A 25,671-nucleotide genomic window follows, 5' to 3' on the forward strand; every position below is an offset into this window, starting at 1 on the left:
CTCACGTGACAGGAAATGTAACTTGAGTATTCCGTAACGTAGACAATCGGGAGCCAATGGAAAACCGATTGATCTGGACGAGGCTGTTGATTGGCTGGTTCAAATGGCGAGAAACTTTAAACGGTTTCGCCAAACCTCCTTTGTTATTTTGCGCTCGCAACACTGCAGTTCAGCTGACGGCTCACGCGATTTCTATTACGTGTTGGTTGTGTTTAAGAGGTACATTATAGTATTTTGTATTTTAATGGACATCTCTTCTGTATATAATTTACCCAGAGAATTTTGATCAACAGTAAACTTACAATAGTTAGCTAACGTTACCTGGTCGACTAATGCTACCTAACGTTGCTTGTTTTTTCACGAACTTGTTGCGTAGTTAACTTCAATACACAATTTCTGGTATTAATTTGGATTTTATATAGCTCTCGCGTGTTTGCTGTAATAACGCATATTTTGTTGCAACGCAGTTAAATGTGTTGTGAATGAATAACCTTAACTAACTAACTCTGCTAGCCCCATTTCAACAACTCATCATGTATCTAATCTGCTTGTTTAGGGGGAGACAATAGTTGCGGCGATGGATGCTGAGATGGCGCAGGGTGAATCCGCTAGTCACTACGAATTCGATGCACCGTCACATGTCATTGATTTCCAAGCATTGGATACGGAGGACAACGCAGATATTTGGTTTGGTAAGATGGGTTGCTAACTATGTTTGCGTGCTTGTGAACAATATTTTGAATGTCATTGAATTCTGTGTGAGGCTCACGTAAGGGCATAAATGATAGAAGAAACGTTCCTGATCCAAACTAACGACTTCAAGTCAATGTTTTATGAAGTTATATTATAACTTTACCAGTTTTCCGTGTGTTTGGTCCTTTTGCAGGTAGGAATGAGACAATATCCATCTACAGGAAAATATAATTACATCAACTTTTCAAGTGCCAGAAATCTGAACGCACTTGAAGCATGTGCACAAGATGAAAATGCATGCAGGAGACTCATTCATAGGTGTAGAGTTCCTGCACATGCTTCAGGTGATAGAAGTCTTAATGCCCTGCCAGGCTTTGAAAAGTTTATGTAATTACACTTTCTGGTGGAAATATGGTCTCACAATCCTACCTGCAGAAGGACCAACTGCAAGGACTTTGGTCAATTAAGTTAAAACCATTTTATCCAACATACTGGCTTTTAGAGGTCTTGACAGGTAACTTTAGCTGACTAAATGCAATTCAACTTCAGGTCTCCAGGCTAGTAAGAATAGTGCTTCTTAGGATGAATGCATGTATTTCAATGTTTGTCAGCATGCTCCAATGGGGGCCTGACTACATGCTTTTGAAGTGGCAGCTAACTTGCCAAGTTCTTGAATTCCCACAATGTATTCCTGAATCGTTTGATGCTCTGCAGACCAATGTGCTGGCCAGGATGAGAGACTGTTTGGCCATCTTGCCACCCCAAACAGAAACAACATACCATTTGGTGCGACCCCCAAAGCACACTTGCCCAGGGCGATTGTATCTCCCAGGGTGAAAGAGAACTCCGACTCGGGTTGGTACTTTAGACAGTTGTGACTATCTGGCCTAGATAAATCACACAAGTTTGACTGACCATTGTGTAATGTGCTAATTATTCATGTTTCCACAATAGAAGCCCCAAGCACATCCTCAGTACCCACCAGACCAGATGCCCCGAGCACGTCCTCCAACATTGTCACATCCTGGGGAAATAGGCCAGCACCGGTAGCTGCCCCGCCAAAGAAGGGACCGTCTGCCCGACCACGCAGGTATTTTGTTTCTAGAACACTCGGCTAACATCTTGTTTGAGAGTTCTGTGAGGCTCTACATTGGTCAAGTTGCGTTTTCACAAACCCACAGATCATTTATTGCAGCTTTCGTCCTGCTACATTCATGGGTGTTCATAATATTTTGTTTATTGTGAAGGTTAAAAGGAAAGATCACAAGGATTAAAAAGGTTTACTCTAAAGTATTGTCTCTGTTCCAAAACAAGTTTCTGCCTGTTTAGCTGTAGACCAGTCCAGGAGTAAATGAAGTTCCAGTTGTATTTGACCTAACTAGTCAGCATTAGACCAACCAACTGTATGCTTCCAAGTGGCAATCCTGTTTCTTCACTGAAGGGTGTCAAAACGCAAAGATGCAGCCAGCAATGAGGAAGGACTGCACACAGCCCCTGAAGCCACACCACCTGCTAAGAAGCTGAGGAGGTCTGTAAACATTTGCACTATCCTGCCACCTGTCTATTGTTATCATGAGCAGCTTTGTGCCTGGGATGATTAAATCCAGCCCTGGACGTAATCATGGTAGTCATCAGTTTAACTGTTTACAGCTCAAACCCAACTGCTGTAAGAACCTTTCGCCCACGTCGAAGGTAAACAACTGGAGGGTCTTCCCCCTTCCCACCATGGTGAAAATGTTTAGAGGGGGCTATTTTAGCATGGTCAAAATCTACATTTTTGGGATTGGAATTATAAACAAACATTGGCTGTTGGTCAATAGTGACTGTGCCAATGCATTACTATTTCACATGCGTATATATATTTTTGTCACCGTTGCATGGCATACGCTTTTAGTGTAAGGACTGATGTTTAATAATTAACCTTGACCAATTGTCTTGTGGAGAAAAGTAACCAGACTGTCTTGGTTTGTCTGTTTCCCAGGAGCTTATCACTACCCCCCAGACGCAGTGGTAGTGTGCAACTCAACCTCAGAGCAGCCAACCAGGCCCGGCCTGCTGCAGCAGCCGCGAGCACCACACAGTAAGGGATTCAATCACTAATGGATTCGGCAATTGGTCAAGGAGGCATCATGACCTGATTGGTGCCGACAAGCCTGTCAGTCCTTTCGTTCATGGCTACGTTAAGGAATTTGAGTTTTTACATTTCCCTAGACACATCTAACAGTGTTATAGCCCTAGCAGTAACACCTTATGCAACTAACCAAGTGTTTGCACATGGCTAGGACAAAAGCCCCACAACCAGTGGTTCTCTAGGACCAGGATTGTAGAACACTGCCTTTGAAGGTTAATATCCTTAGATTGTGTCTTCACCCAGGCATAAGAGCTCTGAGCAGCAGGAGATGGTGCACATCAAGACTCTTCAGAAGGAGGTGGCTGATAAGCTGAAGAGGAACGAGGCCAGCTACAGGGCTGCCTTGGCAGGCAGTAAGTACCCCCTCCTATCTTCCTACGAGTGAAGCGTTGCAAGTCATCATGGCTTAAGAGGGATTTCATCTTGTCACTCAGGTCAGCTCCCTAAGAAGCTGGCTCTGGCCACCACCGTACCCAAAGAGTTTAACTTCAGCACAGATGGACGCGTCAAGGCGGGCACTGCATCAACCCACAGGGAGGTGGACTTCACTGCTCAGCTCCGCAAGCACCCGTCCTCCCCCGTAAGTTGCTAGCTTTCTGTTTGGCCACATCCCTGCTATGGCAGTTAAAAGGATAGTTCACACAAATGATTTTCCACTTACCTACATTGTCAATTCACCAGACATATCTTTGTTTTTCTTTTAATTAAGCTCCTGAATTATTTCCTTCTCAGACCAAGGTGCCAAAGGGTGCCACTGTTCCCAAGCCCTTCAACCTGTCCACTGGCAGCAAGAGGAAGGTGGCGGACCCTGTCCCTTTCATGCCCATGGCCCAACAGATCGAGCTCTTCCAGAAACGGACTCCGACCCGCTACCACCTTCGTAGTCGACAGAGCCAGGAGAGGGGTGCGTATGTTAGCTTTGGCTCTGTTGTACATTACAGATGATGGCTGGCAGTCACATAGCATACCCTGGGATGTGCTCACTGTATGCATGGCTGGGATTCATGGGAAGTGTGACGTTGGAGGGGGGTGGCAGCAAATTACCATATCATTCCTTCAGGCCCGTCACCTGTGAAGAGTGAGCAGCTTAAGATCACCCACCCTCACACCCCTCAGCTGATGACCCGACAGAGGAGCCGTCCCACGGTGGTCAAGAGTAGCGCTGAGCTGGAGGCCGAGGAGCTCCAGAAACTCCAACAGTAAATCCACACTTATGGCTTCTTCACGATCTAGCCTTCTACCCTCTGCATAGTAGTTATTAGACTGGGTTACTTTTACCTGTGTACTCCCAATGAGACTTGAACAAAGCCAAAATGTTTACTGTTGCTCCAGCTCATCCATAGTCCAACAACCTTCAGCCTTGAGGCCTGTTCAGAAGGACAGAACTTTCAGATAGTAATACATTGTGTAGAACCGATATGATTGTTCGACTAGGGAATTGTCTCTACTTATTCTATTGCTATTTGCAATGAACACGTTCAATAAATTAATCCACCCCTGTCCTGTATATTCCAGGTTTAAGTTCAAGGCCCTGGAGCTAAACAGGAAGATCCTGGAGGGGGCACTGAACCCCAAGAAGCCCACTGTGAAGGAGTCCACACACCCAGAGGTATTCCATATGCATATGGACAGGAGACTTGCGGAGCGGCAAGCCAGCAAGAAGCCAGATGAGCCTGAGGAGCAGCACACCTTCCACTCCCGACCGCTGCCTGTTAGGATCCTGGAGGAGGTGGTGGTGAGTGCTACACGACCAACTTGTTTTTACTGGATTGTCATGAATTTTTACATCGGATTGGTTATACAGTTTTTCACGTCTGCTCCATAAGCAAAAGATAACCGAAGATGGGCACCCAGGCTAGTAGTATGCGGCTTTCAGATTTTTTTTACCACCATACCTTCTATTCAAAGCATTCTAGCACTGGTATAACACTGACTCTATGGTGTGATGGCTCTGTTAATGGTCTACCAATACCTTTTGGTTCACAGGGTGTCCCTGAAAAGAAGGTGCAGTGTCCCACTGTTCCAGAGTCCCCTGCATGGGCCCTGAAGAGGATGCGCATGGACAGAAAAGTGGAGGAGGTGAAACCCCCAGCCCCGCTCAAGGCCCACGCTGTGCCCCACTTTGGCCTGCCCTTTCTGCCTAAGCTCCAGGACAAGACCCAGGTGGAGGTGTGCCCCTTCTCCTTTGAAGAGCGGGAGCGTGAGAGGCAGGTGCTGAAAGAGAAGAGGCTGGAGGAGCTGAGGCATGAAGAGGTAGCCCCATTAACTGCCTTAAAATAGTTTTCTCCTCGTATCATTTGCCTTACATTCTATCAATATGGGTAGACCTGATGAATGATGCCACTAATGGCATTACAGATGCAGTTGCCTGTCATTCGATGGCGGCGAGAGGTTTTATTTTTGGATGCTTTGTAAGACTTATGAATCAACATTTTTGGGGGGGATAAAGAATGATAGCCTTTTGCTGTAGAACTAAGTGTTGGTCTGACAATATAGCCTAAATAGTTGTCTGTTAATTATTTAATGTTCTTAACCCCTCAGGTGCCAACGTTCAAGGCCCAGCCACTGCCAGACTTCCATGCAGTAGTCCTGCCAGAGAAGAAGGTGGCTGAGCCCACAAAGCCTGAGCCCTTCAAGCTCCTCCTTGACGAGCGGGGAGCCGCCAAGAATGACCGCTGGGAGCAGATGGTAAGAAACCTTTATTCAATTCATGCCCTTCTGTCCAATGTCATGCTGTTGCTTTCATACTTTGACCATATACAGTACAAGGAATAACTAATTGTTTGATTCTGGCACCAGAGTGTCAGTCTTCATGCATGTTTACAACAAATGGTACAATCATATTCCCTGCCCCATACAGTATTTCCTCCGTTTTGTTCTCAGATGAAGGAGGAACAGAAGCACCAGGCGGAGGCAGCCACCTTCAAAGCTCGACCAAACACGGCAATTCACAAAGAGCCGTTCATGCCCAAGAAAGAGAACCGCTCAGTCCTGGGTACGTATGACCACAACTGCCTCGCTTACCTCTGCTTTCTGCACTGGTGGCCATGGACAACCCTGAACCTGTTAGACTTCTTTATTCAACTCCTGAAATGTTTCCACCATTTTTATATAAGGGATTCCAACATTTTGTCACACAGCAGTACTGTTGGATCATTACCCATCTCCAGGGGAAGGATGTATCAGTTGAACTGGAGCATATTTATTCCCCCACTACGACTGACTGTCTTGTTTTTCTTAAGTCTCTAATTTCTGGATAAGGTTGCCTACTCCTTTACATGGGCTTTGTTTGGGAAACACTGAGCTTGGCTTCTGCACCCCTAACCCTTTTTGCTTCCCACATTTTACTTTCCAATTTTGCTCCCACCTTTAAACACCTCACCACCCAAACCCTCTTCACCCCCACCCTCTTCCTTCTCTTCCAACCCCTTTTCCTTGGCACTTTTTTAGAAGACATTAATAATTCCGTAGTTCCAGAGGTCTTCCAGCTATCCACAGAGCGCCGTGCCAAGGAGCGGCTGGAGTTTGAGCGGGCGGTGAGTGAAAAGGAGGCGCTGAGGGCTCGCGTGGAGGAGGCGCAGCGGATGGAGCTGGAGGAGTGCGAGAAGGAGAAAATGGCCAGGCTACGCCAAGAGCAGGTAACTACGCAAACCTTAGACCTTAAACCTTTTAATTTAATTAGGCAAGTCCGTTAAGAACATTCTTATTTTCAATGACGGCCTAGGAACAGTGGGTTAACTGCCTTGTTCAGGGGCAGAATGACAGATTTTTACCTTGTCAGTTCGGGGATGTGATGTTACTAGTCCAACTTACAATATAATGGCTAATGTGAATCCAAACAGAAGGGGAAAATTGTTGCAGTGTGGTAGCACTTAGTGTCCATAGACCATTATGAACCATTTTCTCTACATGAGGTGCTGGCTTTTGTTCCAGCACACACACTACTGGGTATTATTCCTTGGGTATAATCTAGGAGGGACTACCTGAACTTCTTCATGAAATATTTCTGTTACTAAATGTTTACCCTAATTAAGACGTGTCTGCTCCACCACCAACACACCTGATACTACTAATTACTTGCCCTTTAGGCCCTTTGATTTTAGTTGAATTAGGTGTTAATGTTGGAACAGAAGCCCTGCTTGGACCTTGGTGTAAACAGGTGCATGGGTGTTTGAACTGCGTCTTAATGTCCCCTCTCTGTCCCTCAGGTCCACAAAGCCCAGCCCATCAGACGCTACAAACAGCTGGAGCTGAAGAAGAGCGACGTCACACTCACTGTGCCCCAGTCCCCAAATTTTTCTGACCGTTTCCGCATGTGATGGCTGAGGGAAAGGTTTTGTGTGTTTGTGTATATATCCCTTGCCATTTTAGTTGCCAGACATGCATTTCCCAACCTAAACTACACATTTCTATGCGACGTGGCCACGTAACTCTACACGAGGCATTTCTTGCGCGATGTAAAATACATGCGTTGTAATCTTCATTATTCGCTTGCTTTTGGAGAACCACCTGCAAATGAACATGCATTACTTCTGAGTTGAGCACAAAAGTATTGTATCGTAAAGAACAGGTTAGTTGGAAAATTTGCTTCTGACCCCTTTCTACTAGCCAAAGTGTAACGCTATTATGGGACAGTTCACAAACATAAGTAACTACTTCTAATCCTATGAAATATTTTAACTTCTCATTCCCATCTTAATTGTAAATGACCTGTACTTTTTGTTTGTTCTGATTTACTGTCTGATTTCAATTATGTATAATAAAGCTTTCACTTTTAATGTAGTAAAGATTTAGTTCATACACCAGAATTGACATCATTACTATCTTTTGAAGTAATATCTGCATACTGAACAAGGTTTTTTTGTTTTTTTTAAAGCAAAAATTTCATTTTTTTTTTTAACTGAGTTACAGTTCATGAGCAACTCAGTCAGGTGAAATGTATTCACTAGGCCCTAATCTATGGATTTCACATGACTGGGAATTCAGATATGCATCTGGTCACAGATGTACAGTGCATTAAAAGAAATGGGCCTCAGGATCTTGTCCCGGTATTCTTGTGCGTTGATTTTGCCATCGATATTACAATTGTGGCCGTAGCTTATGCTTGCCCATGCCATAGCCCCACCGGGGCACTGTCCCCAAGGATAACGTCAGCAAACCGCTTGCCCACATGATGCCATAGACGTGATATGCGGTTGAGGCCGGTTGGACGTACAGCCAACTTCTCTAAAACGACGGTGACTTATGGAAGAGAAATGATCATTCAATTGGCAGTGGATCTGGTGTCTATTCCTGCAGTCAGTATGCCAATTTCTATTCTTACAAAAGGAGATGTCTGGAATTGTGGCAGCTGCAGACATGTCATAAACAACAGATGCCATTAATAAGGGGCTAGAAGCATCTTACAGGGTGAGTTACCGAGTGACTAGGACAGGCAAGCTCCATACTATTGTGGAGGACTTCATTCTTCCTGCCGCTCCGGATGTGGCTGGGGGAAAGGCCAAAAACTACACAGTGCCTTCATCAAACTGCTTCAGTGACATGGCAGGAGATGCTTTGAAATGATTACTGCTTCGCATACAAGCCAGTGAATTATATGCGTTACAGCTGGATGAGTGAACGGACGTGGCCGGCCTGGCACAGCCCCTGGTATATCTCATGTTTATGGGGGGTCAATTAACCCTTGTATAGTCTAAACATTGTCTAAAGGGTCAAAAATGACCTGCCTTCACTAAACCCCTAAAATAAAGCCGCTTAATTGAATTTTAAACCCCGAATCTAATTTGCATGAAACAACCTGTCATTCATCAAACTTTGTGAATATCTGGGTTTAATCAGTGGACACCACTCGTTTTTATTACAACACACCTGTCATTTCTTTACTAAAGTAGGGAATTATTATTATTGCTAAAGGTACTGCATAGGTGTAAACATTGTTTTGTAAGAGATAGCACTTGTATAGCCTAAGAAAGTAGCAGATGTGCAGAAAGTCGTTTTGAAAGCATTTTATTGAAGGGGAACAACAGTCTTGAACTTTTTTGCCAACATAGTGATATATTCTTATATACTGTACAATGAGGAATTCAACTACAAAATACTAGTCTTCCATTTTTCTTACCATTGCCCCCACCCACAAGCTGTATGAACAATAAGAATAAAATAAGGTAAAATATACAAAACAGAAATGTGAAGAACCGAATTCATTCAACTCTAATTAGCACATGTAGGACAGTGTGTAAGTGTGTGTGCATGGACTTTACAGATGTATTTCTGCAGCACCTAGTATTTGTTTTACAGTCCTTTGGGGGGCAGAATTGGCGTCTCCTCTTGCCTGCCCCAGCTGCAGCCTCAGGTGGACCAGGACAAGATTCAGCCCCATGAACCGTTTTCACAAGTGCTGCAGAGGCAGCTGTGCGGGGGAGGCGCTCCCTTCTTTGAATGTGTGGGGTTACAAGTGCCTTTCCCAGCTGCTCCAGGAACACCCTCTTGTTCCGCTTATCAGGCATCCAGGTAGGGTTGGTCGTGTTCCATATCACGAAGGCATTGTATGAGGACACATCAATGATGTTATGGAAGATGACCAGGGGCCAGTGGACAGTCATCCTCCTGCAGCTGTAAGTTCCAATCACCTTGTCCAGGTTGTCCACGCCTCCTTTATTGTGGTTGTAGTCCAGGATGATGGCTGGCTTCATGTCCTCACGATCACTGATCTCAGCTGTTTTGTGCAGTGTGCTCAGGAGGACCACATTCTTGTTCCTCTTTGGGAGGTAAGAAACTAGAGCGGTGGGGGTGAAGGCAAACTTTGATGAGAAGATCTTTCCCCCTTGTTATGAAGAGTGAAGGGGGGAGCTCAGGCTTGTTCTTTCTAACTGTACCAACCATGGTGATCTTCCTCTTCAGGAGCTGCTGGCTGAGTTCATAAGAGGTGAAGAAATTGTCACACGTGACATTGTGTCCCCTCAGTCCATCTGTCACATCAAGCACAACCTGCATCCACTGGTTCTTCTCCGGGCCTCCACTGGTCGGCTTCCCTGTGTAGACTTGCATCTTCCAAGGGTAGCTGGATTGCGTGTCACAGGCCACCCATATCTTGATGCCATACTTTGCTGGCTTGCTGGGCATATACTGCTGGAAAGGACAGCGACCTTTTGACAAAAGAGATTACTATCAGTAATTAGTATCAGTGTCACAGAAAACAATCACATAAATCAATAATATTACAGGAATACATAATACAATTAAGAGTGAAAATCACTTACACTACAGATATAAACATGTACCTCTGAATGGAACCAGTTGCTCATCCACTGTTACTTCAGGCCCAGGGTTGTAGAGGTATGGCAGACGCTCCACCCACTTCTCTCAGACCTCTCTTATGGCCGCCAGTTTATCTCTCACACGTCTTGCAGGTCTTGTCTCACGGTTATAAAATCATAGCATTCTTGAGAAAGTGTGAAAGACTTTCAGTGGAATCGTGGCACAGAAAATCGCCCTTCCACTCTCTGCATCCCAGAGACTACATGTAGCCTCGCCTCGGGACCTATACACACCCGCTAAGATTAGCAGCCCTATGTGGGCACGCAGGTCAATCTCATCCATCCTTTTCCAGTTGTCTCCATATTTACAGAAACCCTCCAAATCTGTCATCTCCAGGATGATTTTTTTGATGGCTGGTGTGATGAAAATGTAGAATGTTGAGGCGATGTCCTGGGCATGGGCAACTGCATGTCTTGTGGGCCCTGGGGTCATCCTTATGACATTTTGTGCTGCCATCCTGCCCTGGTTGTCATATGGTGACAAGGACCATTTTATTTTGCTGTTCTTTGACAAAAATGTCTCTCAGCTTGGGGGATTTCATCTGAAGATGTTGCATTGTGCCCTGGGTTGTATTCTTCCCCATCTTCTTCTTCAGAGACCTCCTCCTCTTCTAAATCATTGTTCTCTTGTTCCTCCTGGACAAAAAAAATCTGATCTACATCCCATTGGGCACTGAAACGTGCACTCATGGCTTCAGCAAAGAGAGAACTGGGGGGACTGTCATCTGTAGCACCTTTATAGCCTCTGACTGCATTCCCCATTAGTAAACAATGCTTTCAAGAAATATTTCTTTTGGCTGAAATGTTGTTTATTTTGTCTGTGAACTTGAGTCATGTGTGGGGTCGTGGAGGGGAGATGCTGCACATGCACAAGAAAGTTGTAGTTTTGTCTGAGTTCAATCAGTAGCGCACATAATCAACATTTTTCATTGTGCGTGTGTGTCTTTGTGTTTTTTGTGGTGTGTAAATTATTTTATAACTGCCGGGTCAAAAATGACCCTAAGACAATCTTTGTACCCTGGTGGTGCACAGCTTTCATGAAAATATGAACAAAGGCGATGTTTCACTTTTTCTAATGTTGGGGTCACTCTAGGAAAAGTAATCACATTTCAAGTTGAAACAATATAATTTAGTTTTTTTTTCTGCTGTTAAACATAGTGGCGGATCATTTTTTACCCTTAAGACAACACAAGGGTTAAGGAAGACTTCCTCTTCTGCAAACCACTGGAAACCAGGACAACCTGAGAGGAAATTCTTTAAGTACAGGACAGCTTTGTGACATCAAATGGACTGTGGTGGTCAAGATCTGTTGGTATCTGTACTGATGGCACAAAAGCCATGACAGGGAGACGCGTGCAAGCAGTTGCTCCCGATGCCACTTGGGTTCACTGCAGCATCCTCCGAGAGGCTCTTGCTGCCAAGGGAATGCCTGACAGCTTGAAAGACGTTTTGGACACTACAGTGAAAATGGTTAACTTTGTTAAAGCAAGGCCCCTGAACTCTCTGTATTTTCTGCATTATGCAATGATATGGGCAGCAACCATGTAACACACTGGTAATCAAGGGGCAAAGTATGACACGTTTTTTTAAATTGAGAGACGAGCTTAGAGTTTTTACTGACCATAATTTTCACTTGTCTGACCGCTTGCATGATGACGAGTTTCTCACATGACTGGCCTATCTGGGCGATGTTTTTACTTGCCTGAATGATCTGAATCTTGGATTACAGGGACTCTCCGCAACTATATTCAATGTACGGGACAAAATTGAGGCTATGATTAAGAAGTTGGAGCTCTTTTCTGTCTGTATTAACAAGGACAACACACAGGTCTTTCCATCATTGTATGATTTTTTTTGTGCAAATTAACTTAAGCTTACGGCCAATGTCAAATGTAATATAGCGAAGCACCTGAGTGAGCTGGGTGCTCAATTACACAGGTACTTTCCCAAAACGGACAACACAAACAACTGGATTCCTTATCCCTTTCATGCCCTGCCTCCAGTCCACTTACCGATATCTGAACAAGAGAGCCTCATCGAAATTGCAACAAGCGGTTCTGTGAAAATTTAGTTGAATTATTTCTGGATAGGGCTGAGCTCAGAGTTTCTTGCCTTGGAAAAGACACTGATGCCCTTTGCAACCACGTACCTATGTGAGAGTGGATTCTCGGCCCTCACTAGCATGAAAACTAAATACAGGCACAGACTGTGTGTGGAAAATGATTTATGTGCATCATTTCAAGCACACCCACCATTTTTTATGAACAAATAAGGTTTTATATGTAAGATGCCTAAATAAAGAGCAACATTTTTTATTACTATTATATTATTATTTGTGCCCTGGTCCAATAAGAGCTCTGTCACTTCCCACAAGCCCGGTTGTGACAAAAACTCACACTCATTCTTATGTTTAATAAATGTATTGTATAGTGTGTGTGTGTGGCAGGCTTACAATGATGGCAAAAAACAACATTTGAGAGTGTGCTGACCCTGGTGCTAGAGGGGGTACGCAGCTGGAGGTTGAATGTTTGAAGGGGTACAGGACTATAAAAAGTTTGGGAACCACTGGTGTAGACTAACCATCTTGGGGACCAGAGCTTGAGACACTGAGCTAGTGGGTAAGGTTGGATGGAGGCCAAACTGTGTCATTTTAGTAATCAGCTCATTGGGAATAGTATTATGGGGGAACAGTATCTGATAGTTTAGTGAGACTATTAACACACCAATAAATATGCAAATGAGGGGTCTGGTCCAAGCCTGGAAAGGATTGGTTGTAATTTGATTAGCCAAGACCCAGACATTTGGATCACTGCCTTCTATGCCCAAATAAAAAAAGAATTGTGTGCACATGCTCTCCTTCATCAGAGGAACTGCGTATGTCCTCTTGACGTCTGTCTGGCCTGACATGCATACCTTCGTTATCTGCTATTGTTTCCCAACCCTCGGCGCCCTTGCCCTCGCTTGCCTATTTCTGGACCATGAGGCTGTCGCTGGAAGAGATAACGGAGCAAACCAGCTCACTGCGGCATTCTGCTCTCTGGACAGGACCAACCCCTACTGTCTGACTCTCACCAATACTGGTCTTTCTGCTTGGTTACCTGATATGACATTCTTCCTACTCTGCCTTCTACAGCTTTCATTGATCTAAGAGGTAGGTACAATTTTAAGAGCTCTGAGAGGAGGCCTGAAGAGTGACAACCTTTATATTTTTGGAGGGAGTTGTAACCAACTGTCCTGACTTTTTTTATAATCTGTAACCCGCCTTTTCATTTCTTGAGGATAACTCTGCCTATGTCTTCTATTCTAGAGGCTTGTGTTTTGCGGAGGCCTATTGAGGACCACTGTTCATTATGGGTTCCGTGCGGTGTACGCCACCTGTCCCACTCCCCACAAACCTACCTGTCCTAGAGGCCAAAGTAGATAACTTGACTCACAAGTTGGATGAGCTCCTCTCCAGACAAATAGGTTCCTGCTCCATCTGCTCCACCTGCAGTCTGCACAGCGGCCAGACAGATGCAACAGAAAGGCAGCTTGTGGCCCAGTCCAGGCTGCTAGAGAACTTTGAGAGGAAGATCGGTGAGATGCAGAGGACCTTAGAGGCCCTGGCCAAAGGTAACGTTCAATCGATCTGAAATGACACATGGAAGTATTGTATTGTTATTGACAAGTTAAGTTTGACTGAGCTCACTACAGGATTGACCCATGGTTTAGTATTTCAATGTCTCAACCAATACCGTGTATCTGCATTAAAGTTTCAAACTGCATTTCAAAGGAGATAAATAACTGTGAAGTGGACATGAATTACAATGATTTTGCTCACACAATGTTGATGTTACAACAACGTCCATGCTACTGTGAAGATGACAGAGGCTTGTAAGAATTGTGTCCAATTTCCTTTGAGGATAATTCTGTTTTGTCTTGTAAATGAGGTCTGGAGCAAAGGAACCCCCATACCTGCCAGGAAGCTTCCCCAGCCCCACCCATTGAGCCATCACCTAGGACAGTATATCTGCCAGCCAGGACCTCACTAGTCACTTCTAAGGTACTTTCAGTCTGTTTCCTCATTGTGTGAATGGTTGTGTATACACTGCATTGTTTTTTTCCTTGTTGATACATGTCAACATGGTAAACATGTATATCTAAATGACAAAACATAAAGCAACTGTTTTAGTCTGTCTGGTGCTATGTTCTCTCATGGTCAGGATGAGATCCCGGATCAGTTGGAGACAAACAGACAGCAGGATAAGACACAACACACTCCTACCACCCCAGCAAAGAAAGGTAACTATTCATACTCAAATGAGCTCTAGACCAAATGTAGGTGACTATAATCCAGGGTGGATTCAATTGGTGTATTATTTGATAGAGACAGATGCAAAGAAAACATTGACACGGCTGGCAGTAGCAGTTTTCCCATCAATGGCGCACACTCAAAAGATTTTGACTCAGACAAGGACCACAGTGACGAAGAACCAAGCGGTGAAATCCATCGAGGCGTCACTTAGGACAGCATCTCTGCCCGTCAGTGATTCATTAAGCACTGAAAAGGTACTCTTATAATATGTTTCTTCATTGTGTGAATGGGTTTGTGTATACATTGCATGGATATGTGTCTACTTCATATCTCTAATTGGCAAAACATAAAACAAGCCTTTTAGTTGATGATTGGTCAGTGGCACACCTGGTGAGATGCTCAAGCTGCCTCTGTTTCTCTCATGCTCAGGCTGAGACCCAGAATCAGTTTGAGATGAACAGACACCAGGAAACAAAACAACAGACTCCTATCGCTCCTGCAAAGAATGGTAACTCACTTCCATTTTAGTGGTATGCCTATAGTCATGTCATACTCAAGAACTACATTTGGCTAGATTGAGCTGACCAACATTCATGAATTCGATGGGTGTTTATGTGTTATATGATAGATAGGAACACAGAGAAAGCATTGAATTGAATGAAACCATATGAATGGATAGACATACAGTTGAAGTCGGAAGTTTTCATACACCTTAGCCAAATACATTTAAACTCAGTTTTTCACAATTCCTGACATTTAATCCTAGTAAAAAGTCCCTGTCTAAGGTCAGTTAGGATCACCACTTTATTTTAAGAATGTGAAATGTCAGAATAATAGTAGAGAGAATTATTTATTTCAGCTTTTATTTCTTTCATCACATTCCCAGTGGGTCAGAAGTTTACATACACTCAATTAGTATTTGGTAGCATTGCCATTAAATTGTTTAACTTGGGTCAAACATTTCGGGTAGCCTTCCACAAGCTTCCCACAATAAGTTGGGTGAATTTTGGCCCATTCCTCCTGACAGAGCTGGTGTAACTGAGTCAGGTTTGTAGGCCTCCTTGCTCGCACACACTTTTTCAGTTCTGCCCACATATTTTCTATGGGATTGAGGTCAGGGCTTTGTGATGGCCACTCCAATACCTTGACTTTGTTGTCCTTAAGCCATTTTGCCACAACTTTGGAAGTATGCTTGGGGTCATTGTCTATTTGGAAGACTCATTTGCGACCAAGCTTTAACTTCCTGACTGATGTCTTGAGGTGTTGCTTCAATATATCCACATCATTTTCCTCCCTCATAATGCCATCTATTTTGTGAAGTGCCCCAGTCCCTCCTGCAGCAAAGCACCCACACAACATGATGCTGCCACCTCCGTGGTTCACGGTTGGGAGGGTGTTCTTCAGCTTGCAAGCCTCCCCCTTTTTTCTCCAAACATAACAATGGTGATTATGGCCAAATTGTTCTATTTTTGTTTCATCAGACCAGAAAACATTTCTCCAAAAAGTATGATCTGGTCTGGCTTTTTTTATGGTGGTTTTGGAGCAGTGGCTTCTTCCTTGCTGAGCAGCCTTTCAGGTTATGTCGATATAGGACTCATTTTACTGTGGATATAGATACTTTTTGTACCTGTTTCCTCCAGCATCTTCACAAGGTCCTTTGCTGTTGTTCTGGGATTGATTTGCACTTTTCGCACCAAAGTACGTTCATCTCGAGGAGACAGAACACGTCTCCTTCCTGAGTGGTATGACAGCTGCGTGGTCCCATGGTGTTTATACTTGCGTAATTTTGTTTGTACAGATGAACGTGGTACCTTCAGGCGTTTGGAAATTGCTCCCAAGGATGAACCAGACTTGTGGAGGTCTACAATTAATTTTCTGAGTTCTTGGCTGACTTCTTTTGATTTTCCCATGATGTCAAGCAAGGAGGCACTGAGTTTGAAGGTAGGCCTTGAAATACATCCACAGGTACACCTCCAATTGACTCAAATGATGTCAATTAGTCTATCAGAAACTTCTAAAGCCATGACATCATTTTCTAGAATTTTCCAAGCTGTTTAAAGGCACAGTCAACTTACTGTATGTAAACTTCTGACCCACTGGAATTGTGATACAGTGAATTATAAGTGAAATAATCAGTCTGGAAACAATTGTTGGAAAAATTAATTGTGTCATGCACAAAGTAGATGGCCTAACCGACTTGCCAAAACTATAGTTTGTTAACAAGAAAATGTGGAGTGGTTGAAAAATGAGTTTTAATGACTCCAACCTAAGTGTATGTAAACTTCCGACTATAACTGTATATTAATTAAGGGGTGTCTGCTGGTATGGGAGCAGAGCAAAGAGACTGTGTTGGAGAGCGGTGGATTGGAGAGAACCAGCAGGGGGTCAGAAGTCAACCAATGGCAGCAGATTCCCACAGACAGAGTGAAACTAAAAGGGGTGGGATGAGAGAGGTTCCAGCTGTAGCGGTTGTACCATCAATGGCGGACACTCCAAAGACTGAGACGAGGACCGCAGTGACGGAGAACCAAGCAGCTGCTCCATCAAGTCCCGCCCCCGCCCCAAAAAAGCAGTCTGGGTTGGCTGTCCTTATGCCAACCGTGGAGAGCTCCCCCCTCAGACAAGTGCACAGCTGTCCAGAGTCCTTGCAGAGGTAAAGGCACTTACTCATCACCTAAAATACATACTAATAAAAATGATAAATTATTCGATATCATATCTATATGTGAAAAACTCAACACATCCACCACCAATTTGAATCACATTGCTTTCCACCAAACAAATTATAAATGCTACTCAGGTCTGATTGTGCTGGCCTTCTTTCTGGTCCAGGCTCCAGAGCTCAAGGCCCAGGCCCCAGTCTGTCTGCCCTGCCCGTGGACCTGCTGTTGGGAAGACCTGCAGTGTGTTGGCAAGGGATAGTCCAGTTGCAGCCAGTGGAATACAGATCATAGTAGTCCCTACTACAGCAGAAAGGACCCGGCCCAAGTCCCCTACCAAAACTTGCCATAAGGTCATAGGTGAATATTGACTTCCGTGCACAAAAGGCCTTAGTGTGTTTGAGAATTTGGGGATTAGTATGCTATTATACAGAGACGTGTACTGACGTTGCGCTAATGAGTGTTGCCCTCCCAATCTCTCCCTCTCACTCTCTCTCTTTCTCTCAGATGACGTTCCCCCCCAGCCAGCTCCTTTCCTTCACCGCTGTGTGTCGTTGCGATCCAACCCCCCATCTGACACCTTCATCATCCACACCAGAGAGGTGCTGGGGAGGTAAACTGACATCTGTAGCCTACTGGTCTGGAATAGTGGTAGAACTAGTAATCTCCCAGATGTTATCTACTAGCTATTGGGTTTGTGTGTTAATGAGTTAAGAAAACATATTTTTCCCTCAGCGGACGCTTTGGCAAGGTGCACAAATGCACTGAAAAATCCTCTGGACTAAAGCTCGCAGCTAAGATAATCAACACACGAACTGCTAAAGAGAAGGTGAGTGAGTGAGTGAGTGAGTGAGTGAGTGAGTGAGTGAGTGAGTGAGTGAGTGAGTGAGTGAGTGAGTGAGTGAGTGAGTGAGTGAGTGAGTGAGTGAGTGAGTGAGTGAGGTACACATTTGTATGTTCACATACACATTTGCCTGTGTTGTTCTCTCAGGAAAGGGCAAATAACGAGGTGCAGGCAATGAACCAGCTGAGTCATCCCAACATCCTCCAGCTCTACGAGGCCTTTGAGGCCAAGCACCAGCTGGTGTTAATTCTGGAATAGTAAGTGGCTACTATTCCTTCATATTCCACTTTGCTATGCAGTGTCATTGGTTAGCAAGATCTCCATTACACTGTGATGCTTCCAAACATTCTACAAATCATTTTACAGGGATCAATAAATTAACAATTAATTAATATACTTTAATGATCTCCTGAGGGGGGATTTGGTTTGCTGGCAGCAGACACTAAAGTACAAAGTACAGACACTCAGAGACATAGATACGGAACACTGAATCACCACAAATATGGATACATTATTAAAACAAAGACAAAGTGCATTACATACAGTATACCTCAATCAATAGTACACAATGGAAAGGGGAGAAAGGAGCAGTGGAGTTGCTCAACCTGATGTCTGTGTGTGGCAGTGTTGAGGGCGGGGAGCTGTTTGACAGGATTGTGGATGAGAGCGCACCGTTGACCGAGGTGGACGCCATGGTGTTTGTCAAGCAGATCTGTGAAGGGGTCAGCTACATGCATCAGATGTACGTCCTCCACCTCGACCTGAAAGTGAGTATGGTGGACTGGATGTGCATTCTAGATTTCAAGGCTTACCACCGTCACAAATGCCAGGCATTTTAATAACCACTTGAAGCACAGCGTGGTCAGTCCCACCATAACTCAGAGGCATCCATATGTGTGTTGTTGTAAGAAAAGTAATCAATGGTTAATCTGATGTTTACAGCCGGAGAATATCCTTTGTGTGAATCGAACTGGCCATCAGGTGAAGATTATCGACTTTGGGTTAGCAAGAAGGTAATGCCTCTCTTCAGCTGTGGGTGTGACTTTGGGGGATTTATTGTGAGCATTGGTAGCAGCTCTCTCAAAAAGAACCTTGAAGATTAATTTTCTTTCTTCCTCGGAATCAGATACAGGCCTCGGGAGAAGCTCAGAGTCAATTTTGGAACCCCTGAATTTCTGGCCCCAGAGGTGGTCAACTTTGATTTTGTGTCCTTTCCCACAGACATGTGGACCTTAGGGGTCGTCACTTATATGCTGTGAGTCTAAAATATCAGTCTCATATTCCCTAACATCTAAGTTAAACCGTAAGTTGTATGGGGCAAATTTACTTCCACGTAAATAACATTTTTACTTAGTGTCCCATTGACATCAATGCATGACTAAGTACAAATGTGACTTAAGTGGAAGTTAGGCCCCCCCCCCCCCCCCCATGTCCCTACCATGCATGCTCTTTCATTCTGACCTGTTTCCCTGTGTATGTGCATGCGGCACTTCCTTCCTCTCATCCTCCGCAGTCTAAGTGGCCTTTCACCCTTCCTGGGTGATGATGAGAGCCAGACCCTCAACAACGTCCTCTCTGCCAACTGTTCTTTTGAGGACGAGGCCTTTGAGCACATCTCAGCTGAGGCCAAGGACTTTATCTCCCACCTTCTGGTCAAGGAGAGGGGGTGAGGGCCAAAGCTGAAATAATAATCATAACACTCATGATTGTGATGATTATTACAGTTTATTAGTTATACTTCTACCCTGTTCCCTGTTTGGCCAGAGGGCGAATGAGTGCTTTACAGTGTCTAAGACATCCGTGGCTCAACAACATTGCAGAGAAGGCCAAGGGCAGCAATATAGTACTGAAGTCCCAGGTCCTGCTGAAGAAATACCTGGCCAAGAAACTATGGAAGGTCAGTCCAACAGATTTCCTCCACCACACAGTGTGGTTCATTTAGTTGGTTTTGTAGTTGGAAGACACATTGTTCACATTATGGTAGTTTTATCCTCTTTGCACTGCAATCAGCTGTTTCATGTCAATTGTTTCCGGCCAACCATTGTTGATGAGACGCATCCAACCTTCCTGCCCTGCTCACTTTGTTGTAAATGTGCTTCTGTGCTTGTTGACAGAAAAACTACATTGCGATAGCAGCAGCCAACAGATTCAAGAAGATCAGCAGCGGTGGGGAACTGACCTCTCTGGATACGGAGACGGATACAGTACCTATAGCAACGTAACAATGTCACCCATTAATACAGTACCTGCACTGCCACCTTACAATGTCACACCCTGTGAAATCTGTACTGACCTACGCTGGACAAACTGCATACTTGTAAAGACCTCCCACATAATCTGTCAGAGAAGGTACGCTTGTCATGGTCTGTCTGTGTAAACAAAACTGGACACAGTGTGTGAATAAATAGTGGCTACACAACATAATTTCACTCATAAAATGAACAGCAATTTTGTACTTTAATATTTTTATTTTCTTGTGTGGAAATGTATGGAAGCGGATTCATGCCAAAAGATATGACACTACATCTATAAAGGAAATAGTGAAAGTGTTTTTTTATTTTAACGTAACCTTTATTTAACTAGGCCAGTCAGTTAAGAACAAATTCTTATTTACAATGACGGCCTACCTCAGCCAAACCCGGGCGATGCTGGGCCAATTGTGTCCCTATGGGACTCCCATTCACAGCCGGATGTGATACAGCCTGGATTCGAACCAGGGTGTCTATAGTGACGCCTCAAGCACTGAGATGCAGTGCCTTAGACCGCTGCGCCACTCAAGAGCACTAATAACGAAATAACGAGAAACCAATCCAATCTAATAGGTACTTTATTGTTTACATTCATACAATAAGAAAATGCTTCAAAGATAATATGATAAGAGCAGTTCAGCAATTCTTGTTTTGTATCTTCTTCTATAGGGTGATGGAACAAACAGCTAGAGCCTTGTCCTAAGAGCTAACGAGAATGTGATGCCTGCATACTAGTAACGCTTCCAGCTAATTTTACTGCAGGCAACAATGCAATTGAATTAAATGGAATCCTCATTCAATACAATATGATGGGAACTTAACTATTGGGCATAACATCCTTTCGTCAATATGCTCAGCTAACCTCAATACAAATCTATTACTATAAAGTGTGCGTTCGTTGAACTGACAAAAATAAACTCTACACAAATGTTTTCTCTGCAATTACAAGTTGCTCTTTTCTGAGGTAGTCAAAGGACGCGTTCCAGGCTGACTACATTTCAGACAGTTGCATTGCATCAACCAATGGTTGCGTGCTACTTAATTGACTGCGCAGTCGGGCCTCAGATTGCTATATCATATGATGTGGTTAGGTGATATGTTAAAACACCTATCCAGGTGTTGTGAGATTTGGCAGGCGTCTGCAATGTAGTCTGTCTAAAACGCTGCCAACAAGGATACAATCATCATGGGCGTGGAGGAACTGATCTCTACTTATCAGGAAAGGATTCAATACATAAGTACTGGTAAAAGAGAACAATGTTCAAGGAGGAAAGATGTTATTCCGTACTGATTGTTCATTTTAACGTAACAGTTACCTCCACGCCAAGAAAGAAACGGGTACTGTAATAGGATAAGATAGAGGTAGAGATTTTATGGGTCAATCAATGTCACTGTCTGTTGTATCTAAACAAAACAAGCAATTTGATTAATAAAACCTACATTTTCACTTTAGATCTAATGGCACAAGTTAGAGCCAAAGTAACTAGGAAAGAGATTCAAATGATATACCCTAACCCCAAAGGACAGAGTTGTGTATTAATCTGTTCATCTAGGAGAGCATGTTGTTGAGGTAAAAGGAACAAAACATTTCATAAGACATCAATTCTATCCTTTCATAATGTCTTAAGTGCTTAAACCCAGTCAATAGAGTAGACACCCAAGAAAAACAACAGTAGCATTTTTTTAAGACATCGGTGCAACATTTCACTGAATAAAGGATACAGTCAATGATATGCAGTAATATGAAACCCATTTCAGTAACACTCTCTAAAGCAGTGTTTGACAAACCTCTCCTCGAGTACCCCCTGCCATTCCACTTATTTGGTATATTCCAGAACAAGCACAGTTGATTGAACTGGTCAACTAATAATCAAGCTCTTGATTACTTGAATCAGGTGTGCTAATACTGTCTGGAACAGACCAAATAATTGGAATGGGGGTCCTGGATAGAGGTTTGGGAAACTGCTTTAAAGGAACTTAAAAATCAAACATCTCTAGTTTTTGTATAAATAAGCAGAACATGATAACACAAGTACACTTTTATGCAAACTGCTGTTAAATATCTAACATGACCATTGTCATACAAGTGACTAACATTATTGGAAAACAAGATGAGTGGCAGATGTCATGTAGCACTTATGTCCACATTGTATAGACCTTATGCGGTCTTTTCTGAACAAAGTGCAACCATTTGGCCTATTTCTAACAGGTTTCAATAAAACAACATTTTGGTTGCTAAAACACACTTTCTATTCTCCTTCTGCTCAAGTTTCTTATTATCGGATGAGGTAATACTGATGAAGTGGTTCTTTGTGTTCAACATCATCATAACAAAAACTATTGCTACTGAAAGCTTAATTAGCATCATTAAAAAAATACAATTCCCATATTTTTTCCATAAAAAAAATAAATGCAAGCACATTGGATGCCTATATGTATCACTCGTATATTCAACACTTTCTAGACACTCGTCCTTTATGGGAGGCTTTATTCAAGAATATTTGGAGTGTCCCTTGGCCTGGTGCTGGGGTCACATGGTATCAGGCTGCTCACTGTTGAAAGGTCTGGTAGTAGCGAGGTAGGGAGGTGGAAGTGCTCATTCCAGGATTGCTGAACCCCTGAGGTAGCTGGTTGTTGTTGTGGTTGTGGGCTCCGGGGCCCTGGGGTGCGTGAAGTTGTGGGGGCTGCAGGAAGGTGAGACCTCCTGGGGCCTGATAGGGTAGGGGGCTGGAGGAAGAGGGTGGCACAGTGGAGGTGGAGGTAGACGGGTAGCCCATCACCAGACCTCCCATACTCATATGAGCACTGTAGGGAGGCAGGCTGAACGGCAAGAAGCCCAGAAGAGGACCCAGGTCCATGTTAGCAGCGCACGACAGCTCAGCTGAGGAGAGAGCGGGGCTCCTGGACAGAAGGTGGGGGTCCCCAGCCACTGGGCCCCCCTGGGTTTCTGAAAGCACTTCCCTCTGAGGGGAGGCGGAGGAGGAGGTAGAGGAGGAGGTTGTGGTCAGGTGTGGGGGCAGCCCGCTCTGCAGGTCCATTAGGAAGCTCTCCATGTCAGTGCGGGGATATGAGGTAGATCCATGCTGATACCTGGCCATGTGGCCATAAGGCTGCTGTTGCTGCTGGGGGAGGTGGTGGTGGGGATGGGGAGAAGGGCCTGGCATGTGGAGGCCCACCCCCATGGCCGTGGACAGGGAGCCTTGCATGAGAGAGTGGTGTTGGTGGCCCATGCCTGGATTGGACATGGTCTGCAGGGGGTAACTGCTGTACATGTCAATGGGGAAGGCCTCTACATGCTCCTTGGAGGAGGGTCCCATGCCGCATTGCACCGGACTTGGCTCCTCCTTTACGGGCCCAGGTGTGGTGGGGGCTGGTGTGGGGGTGGTGGTTGTGGGCTCCTGGACGTGGCTCTTCTTCAGGTGGCGTGTCAGATGGTCCCTGCGACCAAATCGCTGGGCGCAGCGCGGGCACAGAAAGTCGCGGCGGCCCGTGTGCACCACCGCGTGACGCCGTACATCCTTGCGAGTGTAGAAGCGCCGGTCGCAGCGCTCGCACGAATACTTCCTCTCCCTGACGGTGGCGGTGACCTCCAGTGGCGGAAGGCTGTCGGTGTGGCTCCCTAGCTGCTCCAGCAGGGCAGGTGCCCCCTCTTGGCAATGGAGCTCCCCAGGAATGGTGGCGCTGGAGGCAGGGGCGTGGGCGGCCAGCAGGTGGCGCCGGTAGCCCAACTGAGTGCTGTACTGTTTGCCACACTCCTGGCAGTGGAACACCTGCCTGTTGGCGTCGTGGGCCTGCAGGTGGCTCTTTAGGTGCTCCTTCTGTTGGAACATTCTCTAGCAGAGGGAACGGCGCTGGGTCTTCTGCAGAGGGCGACGGGCCATAAGCATGAGCAGACGGACCAAACACTCATGGGGTATTTTAAGAGAGGACCTTCAAACTTGACACCATTGGCTGCACCGTTAATGGAGAGTAAGGTGTTGAATGCTGCTGAATGCTGCTAGTGGAGTGTTTCGTATTCTCTCCAGGTGAGGGTCTGTCCGCCTGTCTCCCTTTCCAGTACGAGCTTCTATCAGATGGGGGGGTTCTGCGGCAGCAGCTGCCATAGCAACCCAATAGGGCCTGAGCAAAGAGAGCAGAGTCACTCACTCAGCTGCTAAGGCTCGGACTAAATATGGGCAAGCATCCCTGAGCTTGTGTGAGTTTTATGTTCTTGTGTGTGTATGTGTGCGTGTCTCCGCAGGGTAATTCTTGGGTAAGGCCCAAAGTTGTGTGCTTCTTCTCCCTGTCTCATCCAGCCACACGAGCCAGAGGACCGGTTGAACGTGAGTGGCAATTTTGCATGACCACAGTCCTAAAAAGAAGCACAAGGTTAAGATCAGCCTACAGTTGTTGTGTGATGAAATTACCAGGGTCAAGCTGATGCCGGACACACCCCATGTATAGCACCCATCCAAAGCGATGCACTTTACATTATTTTACCCTATACCTGTGTAATAACCATAGCTATACATCATTGGTAGTAACACTTTTATTACATAAACCTTTAGTCATTACTTTGTAAAGTAATGGAGTTGAGCTGTTTTTGTGATTACACATGTGAAATAAGGAAAACTTTATTAATACTGTAATAGAAAAAAATATTACTTGGCTTTTTAAGTTGAAGATTTACTATGGTTAGGCTAATTGTGCAAGTGCTGCAGATCAATATTCAGGGAACAGATAGTGTCATCAAGTGAAACCTGGGGTGGAATGATATGAGCCTTGTATTCTATATTAGAAAATGATCCTTTTTACATCTGTACAAAAGACACTCTGATCTGAACAATGTAAAGCAAGCTATGCAACTTTCACTTGGAAACGAATCAAGAGTCTATATACAACGAACATATGGTTCATCATCAACTCGCGCTGATCAGCATGTATATGAAGTCAAAAACACACAAAAACGTATTCACGTAGTAACTTAAAAACACAAAGTAAATTAACTTAATTCAATAAATGGACTCGTGTAATTCGTGAGCAATGATTGAAAAATAATGAATGGGGAAACGTAATACGAAAATAAGGACGTGAAGATAACATTCAAAAACCTTTTTTTTAAACGTTTGTATTCTGAAAATGTGATGAGCGCTAACAAAACAGTTATGTTTTTCTTAATTACATAAAGTAATGAAAATAAATATACATATTGCACAACTATTTGAAAAGTGCTAAAGAAATTTAGCAAGTTCATGTCACCGAATTTGATCGGTATGAGTCGATTTTTACTATCAGCCTGGCAGGCGTATATTTGGGACGTTTCCGTTGAAAATTGGCGTAAACGTACCTTTAAAACTTTCGCGATTCGGTTCTTGGTCCTTTTCTCTCAGATGTTTTGTAAAACAATTTTTCCAAATTTTTAAAGTTTTATTATTTTCGGGGCCTGGGTTTTTCCTCGGCGGCGCTGGAGTTGCAGAGCGCTTGCATTATGGGAGTGTGACGTCA

The 25,671-nt window shown here is 44.4% G+C and overlaps 3 protein-coding genes across 9 annotated transcripts; 2 read left to right on the plus strand and 1 right to left on the minus strand.

The window, feature by feature from the left end:
• The first annotated feature begins 124 nt into the window (after positions 1-124).
• On the plus strand, positions 125-7,606 carry LOC100195150 (Targeting protein for Xklp2). Of its 7 annotated transcripts, none has more exons than XM_014135140.3 (17): positions 125-219; positions 557-692; positions 1,408-1,548; positions 1,648-1,783; positions 2,135-2,221; positions 2,344-2,385; positions 2,675-2,773; positions 3,068-3,177; positions 3,259-3,404; positions 3,557-3,728; positions 3,885-4,023; positions 4,340-4,559; positions 4,811-5,077; positions 5,366-5,512; positions 5,708-5,819; positions 6,275-6,462; positions 7,033-7,602. In XM_014135140.3, the coding sequence occupies exons 2-17, from the start codon at positions 578-580 to the stop codon at positions 7,141-7,143; spliced, it is 2,232 nt and encodes a 743-aa protein (XP_013990615.3). In that variant the 5' UTR covers positions 125-219; positions 557-577; the 3' UTR covers positions 7,144-7,602. The 7 variants fall into 7 exon arrangements, with proteins under 7 accessions (XP_013990615.3, XP_013990616.3, XP_013990618.3 ...); XM_014135141.3 differs by having other exon boundaries at positions 6,278-6,462; XM_014135143.3 differs by having other exon boundaries at positions 6,296-6,462.
• A 407-nt stretch (positions 7,607-8,013) lies between these two features.
• Positions 8,014-20,487, plus strand: mylk2 (myosin light chain kinase 2). Its single transcript, XM_082959716.1, has 17 exons — positions 8,014-8,035; positions 13,477-13,752; positions 14,070-14,182; positions 14,343-14,421; positions 14,507-14,688; positions 14,864-14,942; positions 16,745-17,087; positions 17,267-17,454; positions 17,602-17,707; positions 17,830-17,923; positions 18,086-18,195; positions 18,564-18,705; positions 18,881-18,951; positions 19,065-19,193; positions 19,452-19,604; positions 19,703-19,835; positions 20,053-20,487. The coding sequence occupies exons 1-17, from the start codon at positions 8,014-8,016 to the stop codon at positions 20,158-20,160; spliced, it is 2,328 nt and encodes a 775-aa protein (XP_082815842.1). The 3' UTR covers positions 20,161-20,487.
• A 260-nt stretch (positions 20,488-20,747) lies between these two features.
• On the minus strand, positions 20,748-25,671 carry LOC106566822 (zinc finger protein PLAGL2). Its single transcript, XM_014135257.3, has 2 exons — positions 25,514-25,671; positions 20,748-24,538 (listed from the first exon to the last, which is right to left on the minus strand). The coding sequence occupies exon 2, from the start codon at positions 24,015-24,017 to the stop codon at positions 22,737-22,739; it is 1,281 nt and encodes a 426-aa protein (XP_013990732.1). The 5' UTR covers positions 24,018-24,538; positions 25,514-25,671; the 3' UTR covers positions 20,748-22,736.

This window comes from Salmo salar, chromosome 13 (assembly GCF_965601325.2).
Source record: "Salmo salar chromosome 13, fSalSal1, whole genome shotgun sequence".
Taxonomy (NCBI): domain Eukaryota; kingdom Metazoa; phylum Chordata; class Actinopteri; order Salmoniformes; family Salmonidae; genus Salmo; species Salmo salar.

What these genes read in the sequence shown, in the direction of transcription:
- LOC100195150 (XM_014135140.3), top strand. Translation starts at nt 578, where the DNA reads ATGGATGCTGAGATGGCGCAGGGTGAATCCGCTAGTCACTACGAATTC. An exon ending in CAACGCAGATATTTGGTTTG is followed by an intron (nt 693 to 1,407) that starts GTAAGATGGGTT and finishes GATGCTCTGCAG; the next exon opens with ACCAATGTGCTGGCCAGGAT. An exon ending in ACCTTTCGCCCACGTCGAAG is followed by an intron (nt 2,386 to 2,674) that starts GTAAACAACTGG and finishes TCTGTTTCCCAG; the next exon opens with GAGCTTATCACTACCCCCCA.
- mylk2 (XM_082959716.1), top strand. Translation starts at nt 8,014, where the DNA reads ATGCGGTTGAGGCCGGTTGGAC. An exon ending in CCTCACTAGTCACTTCTAAG is followed by an intron (nt 14,183 to 14,342) that starts GTACTTTCAGTC and finishes TCTCATGGTCAG; the next exon opens with GATGAGATCCCGGATCAGTT. An exon ending in GACTTTGGGTTAGCAAGAAG is followed by an intron (nt 18,952 to 19,064) that starts GTAATGCCTCTC and finishes CCTCGGAATCAG; the next exon opens with ATACAGGCCTCGGGAGAAGC.
- LOC106566822 (XM_014135257.3), bottom strand. Translation starts at nt 24,017, where the DNA reads ATGTTCCAACAGAAGGAGCACCTAAAGAGCCACCTGCAGGCCCACGAC.